This window comes from Pyxicephalus adspersus, chromosome 6 (genome assembly GCF_032062135.1).
Source record: "Pyxicephalus adspersus chromosome 6, UCB_Pads_2.0, whole genome shotgun sequence".
Taxonomy (NCBI): Eukaryota; Metazoa; Chordata; class Amphibia; order Anura; family Pyxicephalidae; genus Pyxicephalus; species Pyxicephalus adspersus.
This window is the reverse complement of record NC_092863.1, coordinates 7,075,730-7,091,610: the sequence shown is the minus strand read 5'-3', so window position 1 is coordinate 7,091,610 and position 15,881 is coordinate 7,075,730. Positions and strand designations below refer to the sequence as shown.

General features: G+C 39.8%; 1 protein-coding gene across 1 annotated transcript in view; it reads right to left on the bottom strand.

The window, feature by feature from the left end:
- Window positions 1–2,589: 2,589 nt before the first annotated feature.
- The window catches only part of OPRL1 (opioid related nociceptin receptor 1), a 47,275-nt gene continuing 33,983 nt past the window's right edge, over window positions 2,590–15,881 (bottom strand). Inside the window, exon 4 of the mRNA XM_072414383.1 lies at window positions 2,590–15,397. Within this exon, the coding sequence (XP_072270484.1) occupies window positions 14,874–15,397 (524 nt within the window). The 3' untranslated portion in view covers window positions 2,590–14,873. The remainder of the gene's footprint in view (window positions 15,398–15,881) is intronic.

The window sequence follows — 15,881 nt, the reverse complement described above, 5'->3', positions numbered from 1 at the left end:
TTCTCAGGTGACAATGTTGAGGTCAGAGTATGGGTTATATCCTGAAAATGATGCTGCAAACATCTCCCAAACCGTCGTTTTTAAAGGGCGACTAATTCCAGAATGCCTTTTCGGTGCCCAAGGTGGATCAACGGCTTGCTGCCACACAAGCTTAGCTGTCTAAAATAATTTCTTTATTTGTAAACTCTATTGTGAACTATTTTCTAATTGCTTACCCCATAAGAGCAATGGTTTCCTATACACTGCATTGCAGATGGTTAACTGGCCATGAAACAGCTGTAGGAGAAATAAATGGCTCCATAATATTTGGCCATATTGGTGGTTCTGAATGCAACCTACCCACCATCCTACCCAACCATAATCCCCAAAAATCCTGAAGCCTGGGGAACCAAAATCTTTTACCCAGTTGGAAGATATACCACTAACCTTTGCCAATCTTTTATGCAATTAGCATATGTTTTGTTTTTTTACATTGTGACCGTGAAGTTACAGCGATTAAGCAAAATCAGGTTTTGCACATGTACAAATTACAGAAAAATGTTCAGTGCATTTTTCAATGACTTATTTTTTTTTATAAAGCATAATTACAGTATAAATTAAATGCTGCCACTTGCTGTTGCTACACATGTTTAATCCATGTTTCTATTATTTAACGTCCCCCTGGGCTTGACGAGTGAATAAACAGGAGCCAGATGATTTATATTCTCCAAAGGCAAATTAGGTTGATGCATGGGCTTGTTTATAAAGATTCATTCTTTTACAACAAACAGCTTGGTTAATTCCTGTGTTTGCTGCACTAAAAGTTCCAGCAAGTCCGTCAATTAAATAATCAAATAGGGGGTTTTGGATAGGGTAAGATTTTGGATAGAGTAGGAAATGTTTACAAGTTATCATATTGCTTTTTGCAGTGTCTTGTTCTGGAGATGCAACAAAAGTGGGAATGCTGTCTGAAACATATGTCTACAATGAAACATGTACCATATATTTCTGTTACGGTGACACTGCCGCCTTCTGATTCAGAGCTGCTTTTTTTAATATTTGGAAGAGGGGGACAGGCTGCATTCAGGAGAATTGTGCACATGTACCCAATCAACATTAGCATAATAGGCCCTTAACAGAATTCTTTTGGTTCTGCAGTTGTGATTGAGATATCATATATAGATCTGTTAAATATAAACTAGTGCATCTGATTACAGGGAATATTTTATTTCCATAGAGTAAATCTCATTAGCTATCCCAGTGCCTGGTTAATTTCTAAGTCCATTTGTGGAATCTATTTCCATTAAGAGGTACAGAGCAACTCCAGCCAATAACTAACACCAATTAATAAACTTTTATGTCAGGCCAGGAAACAATGCTAAAGTTGATAAAACTTAAGTTAGCTAAAATGTTCTTCGAGAAGGGACGGCAGCTTCCTTTTTATATGTTTCTTTGCTCAGTAACCTCCCTTTTATGCTGCAGCGTTCAGGATAAATACAAGGGCTAAAACACAATGATCTATATTTTCATCTGATAAGTTTATTATCTTGCAAGGTGGCCAAGTGCAAAACATAAATCCCAAGCTCCAATGTCTTTAGGCAATGTACATATATATATATATGTATATATATATATATATTGCATAAAGGGAGTATAATTTTAAGTACAAAAGGGCCTTTGTGACTTTTAAAGCTTTACTACCTTTTCACATTCTTCCACCTGTTATGTTGCATGGTATTCTGCAATGTGTTCACCAGAATGGACAAAAAAATGATATGGATATGTTTGCCATCGGAGCACACTGTAATTTAATATAGCACATTGCTATGTGTGCTGCAACCCTTGGGAATCAGCGTTGGAGTGCCACCATAATTCCTTAATACATGCATGATGTGTTGTGTTGCAGTAACATGTACGCCCCTTGCCGGAAAGCAATAAAATGGATGCAGTGGGCCTGATTTATTAAAGCTCTCCAAGGCTGGAGAGGATACACTTTCAGCAGTGAAGCTGGGTGATCCAGCAAAACTGGAATGGATCTCATCCAGGATTGAAAATATTTGTTAACAAATAGCAAATGACTCTTAAGAAATCCATTCCAGGTTTGCTGGATCACCCAGCTTCACTGATAAAAGTATATCTCCTCCAGCCTTGGAGAGCTTTTTTTAAATCAAGCCCAGTGTGCGCAACGCAGCTTGCTGGTTCTCTGGATTTTATAAGACCATCACAGCTAAACAGAACAATTTGGACCCCTTTATTTTCACAATGACCATGAACAGCAGACTAGCAGTGTTCTAGCATTGTTTCTTTTTTTTCTGCACTTCATAAATTATAATCATTTCACGGTACCAATTTGTATCTGTTTAATATTGTGTGAATATTACGCAGCATACACAGGACACTTTATAAATAAATCATCACAAGCAGAAGCGGCTATGGAGTGACATTTCTTGGAAGTCACGTGCTGTTTCCGTCTCACTCAAGAAGCGGCAAAATGTCAGGATGCCTATTTGCCCCAGCATTAGGGCCCCCAGTTAATTGCGTTATTCAGTCATACGCCTGTGAGAGACTAGAGATGGAAAAGGTCAGAGAAAATTGCACAGATCGTCCAGAACCATTACATGTTTATTACATATTTAACGGAACGATACAGGAGGGCACCCCGACTGGCACAGCCAGTGGCACCCCCAGATTCATCCACGTACAGAACAATGCACCTGCATAGCAAGGAGAGAATACGACAGCCCTTAGAATCACATAAGTGCAGTTTAGTAGTTGCAGGAGAAGATAGAGACGGGATCTGCTTCAGGATTAGGGTAATTATAAGGGGACCCTTTGGATATGTAGTTAGAGAAGGGCTGTGATCCTTAAAAGGTCAGCTAAAAATGCATGGAGAAATGGATATGGGCAAGGTAAATCACCACCTGACCCTCTAGAGGAACCCTACAATAAATAAAAATAAAAGGGGGGACACAAACGCATGGATTCTGATTCATCGCCTTTCTCCAGGAGATATAGGTGGATAACTGAATATGTGAGCATCAATCAAAACAATTTTGTGGGTCAAGAAATCTCAACTAACCTAGCCCCAGCCTCACCATATAGGCTCGCTGTTAATGCCAACTGTCTTTGCATGTCAAAACAATAGTCCTAAATCATATAATAGTATTTTTTCCCAGGCCAGTAACTACAGTCAGGAAAATCAGTCACAACGTCCTATAACTACAGTCGAGATGATTATACTAACATAGTCATTAAAGCCAATTATGGCAATTACAGTCACGCAGCCTTTTGGCAACAGTCAAAACAGTCATTCAGCCCTGCAACAGCTATACTGTACAAATATTAGAGCCACACACATAACAGTCATAAAATTCTACAGTTGTGATCAGGCACAATACAATCACTCAGTCCTGTAACTGAAGTCACACAAAGTACAGTTACACGCTCCAGGAACTACAGTCAGAATCAGTACAAAAATCCTATAAATACCAAATGTCTTAAAATACTACTGTCACATAGCCCTTTGACAAATGTTGGGGAGTTGTAGCACAGTCCTGTAATTTTAGAAAAAACCAGTCTAGGTATACAGTACAGTAATTGAATCGGTACAGCCCTCCGACTCAAGTTAGGCACCCTATGGTCACACAAACCCATAACTGTGTCAGGTTCAGTACAGGCACACGGGTCTATTACTTTAATTAGATTTGCTTTAGTCACTGGGGGATTGAAACTACAGTCAGACTTACACCACCATTGCCACCCAAATTTACAACCACAGCCAGGCTCAGTTGAGGATAGTACAGTCGCCAAGCCTCTGTAGTCACGCTCAGTATGGACCACAAATTATAGATAGGATCAGTACAGTCACATAAATTAAAACTACAGTCAGGATAGCTACAGCTTTGAACTCTTGTAAGAACAACCAGTACAACTACACAGCCAAAAAACTACAGTCAGTGCGATGTCAACAAAGTCACACAGTCCTAAAACTACTGTTAGTTATACTGACAGTACAGTCACAAGGCTATTTATCTGTGGTCAAACCAGTGTAGTCAGGGTAAATATAGTACAGTCAAAACTCCTGCAACTACAGTCTCACTTAGCACAGGAAAAGCACTATCGCATATTCCTTGAAAAAAAGGAATCACACCACACAAACCTTCAGTGACAGGTTGAGTAAAGTCAGACAGTCCCATGACTACAGTTAGAATTAGAACAGCCTCAGAGCCCTTTATGTGGGCTCAGTAGGACCCACAAATGTCAGTCGAGTTGGCAAAGTAACATAGTATAGCAAACAAAAACCTACAGTCTTATTAGTACAGGAAAAATTGAGTCATAAAACTACAGTCAGAGTAGGTTCAGTCCTATAGTCCTATAACTACTGTAATAAAGCCCTTTGACTATGTGATGGCTGTAGTCGGGCTTACACCATAACTGCCACAAAGTCCAAGAACTACAGTCAGGCTCACAGTCCTGTAAATGCAGTTAGAATTATTACAGTCGTTTATTTGGATCCAGACTCAGAATTGTCCACAGGGTCAGAATAGGCACATAGCATTAAAACTTTTCTACAGCTAGAAAGTCCTAAAAGTACAGTCATCATTAGTACAGGTAAAAAATAATCACACAGCACTAACTCTACATTCTCAATAAAAGGTCTGTAAAGCTATACAGTCCTTAAATCTCAAAAACAATGACCACACAGACCTAATGCTACAATCACACAGCCCTTTGACAACAGACTAAGGAAATTCACCTAGTGTAGTCCTATAACTACAGTTACCATTCAGATTAGCAGTGGGTATGTAAATCTATTTTAAAACTCATTTGATTTAATATAATGCCTCTTGGATCTCAATGGGCTGTATTATCCAACTCCCTGGAGATCTGACACATTTCCATGCAAAAATATCTGTAAATCGGTCATTTGGTTATGTTAGAAATCACACTAATTGTTGGGGTCTCTGGAAGTTTTCCAGCTTCTACTAAAGTGCATTTATGGCAGCAGGGCACGTGTGCAGCATACATTTCCACCCCCACAGACCCAACATGCGTGGGGAGTGCAACCATGGCACCAGACCCAAAATCTTACAATCTTCCCACCTAAAGCGAATAGTAAAAAAAGTGCTTTGTTAAGATGTACAAGTCAGTTCTCCGAACTTTTAAAAGTTCACAATAATAGTGTAGAGATCGGTTCTGTGCGGACACATTCACCAGTTAGGTTTTGTTTCAATCTGGACTGTCAGATGCGCTTGTTATACTGCAGCTAGGCGACTGTTATTCTTGTGCAATGACTGGTCTGCAATAAAACAAATTTCATGGCTTGTTTTGGCTCTGGATTTTGTTTGAACCTTAATGCAATAAAATATTTTGCACCAACTTTACCACACCAACAAAGTTAATTTAAAATTATCAGTCATTATCAGGACCTGCTAGGATATACTTCTTTAGCTTGAGATGGACAACTCAATGAATGATGGTATAGAAGAAGGAGTTATTTGGTGTAGTTACATAAACATTAGGCTGTCCCGTCCCCACCACCACCAAATAGCCCTTGAATTAATTTAAAGCCCAATCAATCTTTCCATTTAATGCAGCAAAATGCATTACAGATGCATCAAAGCAATCTGTTTTCAAAGTCCATTTCCTTTGGAAAGCAGCCACAGCCTAAGAAGAAAAGCCTGTCCCCTGCTAGCATGTTGCAGAGAAGGGTCCTTGCTTTCTGTGTGTATGCAGAGGTCTGCAATGTTCCCTGACGAGTCAGAGCTTCTCAACATGAGCTTTGCTGATTGCAGGCCCTTAGATCTAACTCAGTAGCGGATGCATTTTAAGCAGTTCCTAAACACGACTTGATATCAGCCTTTTGTAGCCCCTGTACCCCCAACTGGGAGCCAATAATGTTTACTGCAGTGCAAAGAGTATGCTGAGTGACAGAGGTGAACTTAGCAGTCTACTACTTCTCATTTCACTGTTCATTAGGGTGAGGAGGGTGAAATATTTTGGTAAAATTTTATGATATAAAAACGTTAGGACTGAATGGACAGGAATATAATCTATAAGCTCTTTCCCTGGAATTCTGCTTCAAAAAGGATGTTGAAAAAAAGTCCTGAACTCAAAATTAGGAAAATTAGCTTAATTTTGGTGCAAACAGGACGAAAAACATTTCCTTACGCATACTGGCCAACCCAACGGCAGCAACCATGGTCTCCACGGTAGGATTAATTGCCCGCTGACGTGTGGGTAATTTGAGACCCCGCAGGAATTGGCACAGAGCATTGGTCCTCGTTAGGAGCTGGCACTGTACAGGCCGAGGAAACGTGGTCTATCAATTTAAAGAATGAACTTTTAATTAGGCCCTTGGCCTAATTATGATTAATAAGGGATTATTATCGCAGCACATAGACCTGCTACCGCCGAAAGTCTACAGATGTCTGTCTCAATGGCAGAGAGGAAATGACTACATGGTCTCTTGACAAGGAGAGCAGGCGGGAGAGAGAATGACTCTAGAAAACTAATCGGTGCAAGGTAATAAGGGTCGAGGTAATGGGGAGCAGCAATAAGGTTCTGTCTCACTGTCAGCACTGTTTCCGGCCTTAATTAGCAAGAACAACATTATCTGGCTCATCTGCCATGCAGTGCAGTTGAGAAATCTGACATCCGTCTCCTAAAACCAGATAAAATTAGCATCTACCCAGATGTTCAGGGGTCAGCACCTACTCAACGGCTGTTTGCGACGGTGACTTAATTAACAGCTGTCGACTTATAGAGCGATTCCCCAAGTAAAAATAAATCAATGGAATGCAAGTGCTATCTAACAAACAGTGCTGCCATGCTAAAATCAGAAAATCTTCCTGCCTTGCAATGACAATGGTCATGGGACTAATGAAAAGGGTGATTGTCCTCGAGTTTTGTATTAGATACACTTTATTCTACTAAAAAACGATTTATCTGTGGGTGAATTGTCCCTTTAAATAAAACAATAAATGTCAATGGCTACAGAAGCTGCCATAATTGCGAAAAAGCAGCAGCAATCTCTGAGCTAGAACTGCTGTCAATCAGGACAAAGTTGTTCTTCCCAATGGAGTCCCAGAGCTCCAGAAAATGCATTTAACGATGGCAAGGGAAGGGAAGCCCTTCCAAATATGGGGCAGCTTTCCTCATGAAGACGATCCAATTTCAGTGAAAGTACTTAGATTGAATTTGCCAAGCAGAAATTGTCAGCTAATGGTATTAGGGAGATATGCCGTACGGTTTATTAAAATCGGCATTCATACTAAAAAAAAAAGGGAATATTACTGTCTCCATACATGCTGTAATTTCCTGTGCTCACCCTGAGGAGTGTGACAACACTCATCAAACTAGCTTTTGTTCTCCGGTCTATCCCTAAGCTGTGCATTGCCTAAACTAAAACCTGATCTCTTAAATCTGAATTAATGTTATTTCTAAAATCCTTGCAATATTGTCTCTGCAGCTTTCATTAAATAATACCTGTCCTTGTTTACAGAGGGTGTTATAGGGTGATAAAATTGTCTCCCTTTAACGCTCCTGAGTTGTCACCTTGTCACACAGGCTTTTAATGGAAGCTTCTTAACATGCATGGCACGGGTCTTTGTTCTCACCACCAGAAAAACCTGCCCAGACAAATGCCATGTACCTAATGATGGGATGACAGGTAATGGCTGCATATTGCCTGCAGAAGATCAGAAGTATTAAGTTAAACAAACGTGGGGCAATTGTAACAAACACAACCCTTATTGCACGAAGGGGCTCACATACTTTTCCAATGATCTCCCTGCAAAGTCCCCCTGTTGCACCAAAGCTTGAACTTTGTTAAATGCAGCTCGATGAGGCTGATGTATCAGACCTGTGCAGAGTGACCTCTGCATCCACAAAAAGATTAAAAATCTTTCTCTGCACTCACTTTGATTTGGTATTCCTGAGCTAATTTAAGCTAAAACATCACTTGAGCTTCTATGCCACCCCTTTTCTGGCAAAGGACTTATTTAAATCTCCGTCACTGCACATTTTACACCAGCCATCTCTTTATTTCATGATAATAAACTGTACCTTTTTTAATACGTCAAATCTTAACAGAGCCTACTGAGCATGCACAGGCCTGAATCTAGAGCGTGCCTTGAAGGTGAGCGACCTTCACTTCTCGTTTGTAACCACGCTAAAGTCTAGACGCAGGATTTTACCGCTGTGCATAATCCGCTGAACTGCTGCGGGAAAAGGGCGGAAGGCAGAAAAGGGAACAGGACGTGTTGAAAAGATTAATGGCTTCTGTGGATTTTACACATGAAGCATCAGTAATTCTATTAACAAGAAAACAGCATAATTGCATTCATTTGTTCTGCATAACATTAGCTTGATACATGTGCTTGATAATTGGAGCGAAATTATTCCAGCGAGAGCACATCACTTTAAAGCATTATTGTGGAAAAGGGTGACCTTGGTGGGTGAATAGAATGGAAGTTCTAAGCGCAGGCATGGAATTATCTGGGTGTAAAAACCCATCTGTACATAAAGTGTATATAATAAAACATTGATTATGAATGTGGCAATCATATACACTAAAGTGCTGTGAACATTGCAGATCTGCTTGAAGTTACCTTCATCCATTCTAGCCCAGCTTCTTCAAGGTTCCCTCACTTTATATCTGCCATGTGTGAGATAATAAATGAGCCTCTCTAATTAATTTAGCTGTTCCTCTATCTGACAATGAGAAAGGCATGCACTGGAAGGCACCACCTTGCACACATGAGGCATATTAATCACAATTTTGAAGCTTTAGGCTTAGTTCCATCAATGGCTGTGCACTGTAAATTTTTAAGATCCATTACCATTCACGTTGGCATTAATTGCACAGAAAAGCTGTGCATGTTAGTCTTTTAAATGAGCAGTGCAAAGCTGTGCTGCACTATCCTGGTAAGGTGCAATTGGAGTGCCATTAAGAATGATTTAATGTAGACGCAGGCTGTAGTAATGCATGCGTGAACACAGACGGTTATCACAACACACTGGTGACCCTACAGCAAGACCCATTGCTATAGAATTATTCCACACTCGGGATCTGTTTTTATACGTCTTAAGAGACACTCATAGATCTGCCAGAAATATACTTTGCTTTTAAGTTTAGTTATGGATTTAAAACCAATTTTTGTCAACTAATTGGTGTCAGCGCTGCTCAGTTCCTTTGCTAAATTGGCTACAACCCAACTACTCTCATGATTACAACATGGATACTGATCATTCTGCAGTTCCAATACCTGGGGGTCTATTTGAAAAGGGACACAGGGCGGCTTTGGATTTCTAACATAGTAAGTATTTTTTGGACTTAGATAGGTCAAAATGCTTTCAAAAGAATACATAACGGACCAAAGGTATCAAATCGAAGAGATTTAAATATACTTGAAAGAAATGCATCCATTCATATTAAAGTGACTGTGCTGTGCTCCCTGGTCTCCTCCTACACTGCAGGAACCTTTACTTATGTATCAGGCCTTCTGGGTATAGAGAAAGATTTAAGTGGCGTTATCTGGGTATCTGGGTATATGTGGTTTAGGGATTCATGTGGGAACGCTCTGAGAACTCAGAACTTTTTTATATTTCCTACAACAAAACAGTTTCTTTCTTTCTAGCTGCCAAGGTAAGTTAGACCATATTACATAGGCACTAATTGGTTGCTGGGAGGAAAATGCAGACTATCCTTTAGTCAGGCACTTTAGCATTGCAGCCACTAAATTCATTGACGGAGGAGGCAGTGGAGAAAAACGCAGCTAAAGCCTCCCCTAAAGAAATATATTATTATTATATTAGTATATGCAGTAACTATGCACTTTAACACAAGCAGTGTTTTAGGTGGCATATGAAAATAAGCTTGGTCTACGTTAAAGAACCCTCAAACTTTCACACTAATCTAATTCTTATAGGACATTCAACTTCATCATGATCAAGATTATTAAGAATTATATTAGGTAAGGTACAATGGCTGTGTGCAAAGCAAAATAAACCAGAGCAGCCAAACTGACATAAGTAGAAAATGTATAGAAGAAAAAATAAAAGTTAGCTCACTTTGCACAAGTCAGGTGTAAAGTGTGCTAACCTACGTTAGCCAGCTAGCTTTCATCTTTATATTAGAGTAAGTCCATGTAGTAACATTGGTGGGTGGTGTTGGTCTTTAATATTTTAGCAAGCCATTAAGGTTTCATTCACCATCCAGAGCCAACATAGCACCCCAGAATATAGCCCTCGCTGCAGTGGCAAGCACAATGACAGTATAGATCAGAGAAAATCTTCACAGGTGAGTGACAGAACCCAGAACCTTCCAGTGCAGGGCAGACATTCAGCAGGTCGGGAATACAGGAAACACATGAGACAAGAGCCTGCATCCCACAAAGCAGCATGTTACAGTCACAGAACACTGGAGCAAGCAGAAAAGATCTGTACAGAAGTAGGAAGGTCACAAAAATTCCAGTAGGAGCCACGGACGTCTAAAGCCGACCAATGAGGTACCTCCGTATTAAGGTCCTTCCGTCCAATCCCTTCTTCATATGAGACTCTAAAATTGTCCAATTAATTAGAAAACACATGTAGTTTGCAGTAAGGCACTACTGCACGAAGATTGCACTGTTCCCCTTAAGATAAAGACAATATATTATTCAAACTTTTAAAACAACATTTCCAGTGAAAATAAATGTTTGCCATCCTTTTTGACTTTATCTCAATAATTCTCAGAGCTAGAAACTATGATTGACAAAAAATAAACATTTAGAACATTACTAGGTAAAACTGGGTTGCTCATGGGTGGGGTTAGGCTGCTAGTGGGCAGAGTTTAAAAGTCAATTTCATTATGGAATGGCTGTAATCAATATTAGGTATACAGGATGTAGAATTCAGCACCAATGTGTTGCCAAACTTATTAAAGGGACAAGACATCCTAATATTGAAACCCTTTATGGTATTTTAGAGGATATCTATCATAAAGTAAATACTTGGACCAGCCGGATTTGCCAGCCATCATGCGGATTCTGATTACGCAGCAACTGAATTCAGATTTTCTGATCTACATCAAGGCCAGTGATTTAGAATGCATTGATGCAATAGGTCAAAAAATACACCTAAGTAACTTGGAGTTTCAGACCTAAATCCTAGGTTAGATCTACCTTATAAAGGTGGATTTGGTAAATCTATAGGAGCTTGTACAGAGATTGTGCAATCAGACTGCAACAAGTACAGCCAGTTTCAGTGTTGGGTGAGTACTATTACAATGGAAGGAAAATGAGCACAATGAGTGTTTTGAATCCACTGGAGTAAATCGTGCCAGGGGAGCAGAACTGTAACCAGGCTATAGACCAGTGTTTCTTAACCAGGGTTCCTCCAGAGGTTGCTAGAGGTTCCTTGAGAAAAGAGCAATTTGTAACTCTTTATGTGACACCAATAAAGTTTTTGGCTGGGTTGGCTTTGGCTATCTGTATAGGTGACATTCTTCCCACTGGCCAGCAATCTACGAAGCATTCTTCTCACTGACCACAACACTAATGTACTGTAAGGTGTGGAAATAATATTTATTGAAGGGGTTCCCTAATTAGCTGGAAGTTATTTCAAGTGTTTTCCCATGTTAAAAAGGTCAAGAAAGGCTGATTTAGACATTAAACTATTTACCTATTTTTAACAAGCAGTGAAGAAGCTTTGCTGTATATTAAGTCTGCTCTTGAGTCTCTCCCCTCTTGTGGCACGTTTGCTTTGTGATAGCATTGCAGACTGGAAAGTTCCCCGGCTGCAAGCTCACTGCTGGTGGAAACCAAATGAACTAATAGGGAAAAGCAAAAGTTAGTTTTTTTTTTTCTTGGTGATTTGAGGATGAGTTACTCCATTACAACTGCAGCTAAAATGGTTAGCAAGAGCTTGTGTTAAAACATTTTACTGCTTGTTGAGAATCTGCAAATTGGAATATGTCTATATATTGTTATATGCCTGGCCACAGTTCTTTTAGGTGTTGCAATTGTACAAAATGTTCTGGTGATCAGTGAAGCTATATTTCTGAATATTCATTTACAGAAAGCTTCCTCTACCTCTAGATGGAAGGGTATGAAATAAAACAAAATGGCGTCAGTGCTCGCCATGCAACCTTTTTAGTGAGCCTGTGTTTCTAAAACTAAAGTTAATTTTTCTGGGCAAAATATTTGCAGTCATGTGGCTCGAATACATCTTCTCATCCAGTCAGCCCTTTAGCAAGGGTCCGAGGGGCTTTTTAACTTATATTTAGGAAAACATGGACCTTTGAAGAGCTCAATCAATGCTAATGTGTGACCAGTGCACTTAGTACACATTGTGACAAAAACACTTAAGTACTATGATTGAGATGAGTAGTGATTGGCAGGCATTTTTATGACCGATGTAATGAGTTTCTGTCACACTTATGGCAATACACTCAAGAGCTCTTGGTTTAGCTTAGAAGGTTTTTCTACCCTACCAATAAGATCTATTATTCTTGGATAGAGTGGAGGGGGATGAAACTAAATTCCCTTTATTAGGAAAATGTATCTTCATTTTTCGTCTTGTAGATCAGACAAGGAAAAGGAGATTTTTCCAATGTATATGAAATTCTCATTTAGACAGCTGTTGTGAAAGATTGGTGTTCTAGTGTCATACTTTTACATTATAAGGTCCATCAACTGCTAACCCCATTGTCCAATAGGACTGTTCTAGTGGCCACTCAAGCCAATTTGAATGACATGTGGAGGAATTTTGGCATTAGGTGCACTTAAGTCAATTCTGGCTAATATAGATATTAGCAAGTATGTTTCATTGTCTGTTCTTTAGTATTCTTAAAAAATGGATATACATTATTTTTAGAAACATGGAATCTTGCAAACTTTCTTCTATTTTAGCTACCGTCCAGATATGCTTTTGTGTGTATTGCCAGTTGTACTTATGCAAGCCTTATTGCCAGTGTCCAGTGATTTCCAGTTCCAAAGGTTAAACTGAAAGGTTGGTTGGCATAGCCCTGACTGAGCCATTTATCATTTGCAGTTCTAGTCAACCACAAGCACCGACTAAAATCTATTATCCCCAGCTGACTGTGAAAATGATATCTTTGCTATGCATTCTTTTCACATGTTAAGAATTTGTGGATTCCCACATCAAATGCATCTTCTACATTCCAAATCACTAAACCCCTAGTCCATTACCAATCAAAATGGTGGCTGTCCCTAGTGGCAAAGCTTTCAGTCATACTGTAAAATGGTCATGTGCCCCTTTAACTTTGCCCGATCACTTTTATGGCATTCACATCTGATGCTGTATTCTGGTCCAAACACCAACTCATAGGACAGGGATGCATTGATAACCACCCAATCTGTCTTTCAGGACAAATCATATCCTCTTCGCATTTGATGGGTTCAGTTTTGTTCACGTAGGCCAAAATGTTGGCCGATGCAAGTTTCTCTAAATCTGTGTTACCTCCTTGTCCTTGACATTACATTTTACACATTTCCCCCTAAAAGTCACTTTTTGCCTTTGGCTGCTAAATTTGATTCCTCACTTGCTGGAGCAAAGCTTAGCATATCCCCAGTGAAGAAAGGCTTTTTCTTTTCTTTTTGAGGCTTGAAAAACATGTGCGTGTGAATATATATTTATAAATATATAATATATATCTATATACACAGTATATACATGACTGGGTCTCTTTATGTACAGGTCAGAAGGCTTTCAAGGAGTGGTGACGCCAGGGAGATTAAAAAGGGTTTCTTTTCTGGTCAGCCAAATGGACATTGGGCAGGACCAAATGTGGTCCGATCATAAAGAACAGACAGGACAGACCTGTTTGATGGTTTTCAGACTCAATGACAAAAAAAGGAAAGACAGGCTTCTCGTAGAACTGTACATATATCGACTTTTCATTGTCCTCTGTGTCTGTTGAACAGTAGCCGGAAAATACAAATTTGAGGCTCATAGTCTTGTTCAGATTTCATAATGTTTTTAGGCATGTTCCATTTGCGGAACATAAAAAAATAAAAATTAGGACTGATTTTACTTACTGCCTTTACTTCTGACCGTTTAAGGTGAGTGAACTCCTTAAAGTAACAACATCAACGAGATGTAACAAGACGTTGTTGAATTGAAATTTGCAAGGGAGCTTCGTTATCTGTGAAAAGGCGGTTTTGAGTGGCACCAGAATGTGTGTTTGAGGCTTTTAATACTAGCCACAACCAATCAATCTCACATTTTTGAAAAGCTTTAAGGCTTCCAATCATGGACCTCTTGTGTGCATGTGGCTGCAGCAGAAAAAGTTTGCCAGAAAGTCCCAGGAGAGTTCCTAGGCTGGCAAGCAATTTTACGTTTTTTGTCAATCCTGAATAATTTATCTTCCTGTCTATATTAGATAACTCCATGTGCACTAGTTAAAAAAATATAAATGCACACATGGACAAATAGATATTTTCCCATAGATGATCAAGTCATTCCTTGATGGGATAGTTCAGCCACTAAATGTTTGACTCCTGTTAAGCAAATAGGTTTGGGACTGTATACAAATTTTCCTGTACAAATGCAATTTACTTGTGGGGCATGAATAGAAACTGCACTTCATGAGGAAACTCAGATAGCTTTCAATGAAGGAGTGGACCTCTTGTTGGGTCTCTAGTAACTTGAGATGGCAGAAACCTGTTCATATCTTCAACCTGTAAAGGAGTTGGTAAGTTGTATATTGAACAACCAATGGAATTCAGCAGTAATTTCCATTGTGCGCATAAATTCCTGCAATTAATGAGGTGTCCCTTTTGACACCCCTATCATCTTGGTCACAAAGCAGTTATTTGCGTCAGTTCTGCTTGTGGGTTAGTCCCTACTTGGTCTCCTTCGCCGCCCATCATAGGCAGCTCCATGCCTAGTCATGCTGGATTATTCGGACCATCTGAGTTCTTGCAGGCATAGGCAACATCTTTGGCAATGCTGCACATGCGGTTGGACATTTGCAGCTCAGGGCGGAAGGCGGAGGGGAAGCAGAACTTCTTGAAGCAGGCCTTGAAGTTCTCATCTAAGAAGGCATAGAGAACTGGATTAAGGCTGCTGTTGGTGTAGCCAAGGGCAATGCAGAAGAGGAGGATGGCAACCTTGACATCACTGTCGGGCTTAGCTCCAAGGTTCTGCACCAACACGAAGATCTGGATGGGGGTCCAGCAGATAATAAACACAGCAACGACCACCAACACCAGACGTGTGATCCTTCTTAGGTTCCGGTCCTTCTCCCTTGACCCAGACAGAACACGAACTTTCTTCAGTCGTCTGATCATCAGGCTGTAGCAGATAGTGATAATCAGGACAGGAATGACGAAAGAAAACATGAACACACACGTGCCGAAGACTGGTTCCCAATAATGTTCAGGATCAGGCAATTGAACCATACACTCAATACCTGCAAGAAGAAAAAAAAAGAACAAAGATTATTAAAGGGTTTTCTTTTTGCACACATTCTTCCAATTTGATTTTGTAAAAGTAACACATTTCCTCCTAAACTGGTAGTCTGATGCAGTCACACAAAATGTGCCATTTCTATGTGTTTGCTATCTGGGACAACAAGTTGATCATGCTGAGCTGTCTGTGTCACTTTTTGTGCTGGTAACACACTATCTTGGCAAAAAAGGTAAAAGAAACCCTCAACAGGCCGTCAAAAAGTACCAAAACTGACACTGGTTTGAACCATTTTCCATTCACCAGGCACCCCAGGCAAAGAACAGGCTGTCATGGCAATATTTTTTTGGGGCTTCAAAAGCCTGGCAAAATGGTTCCTATTTATTATTCCTATTATTCCTATCCTATATATTTTTAATTTTCTTGGAAAAAACAGAAAACTGCTTGTATAAGACATTTGCAAAAGCCTAAAATTGCTTGCAGTGTTT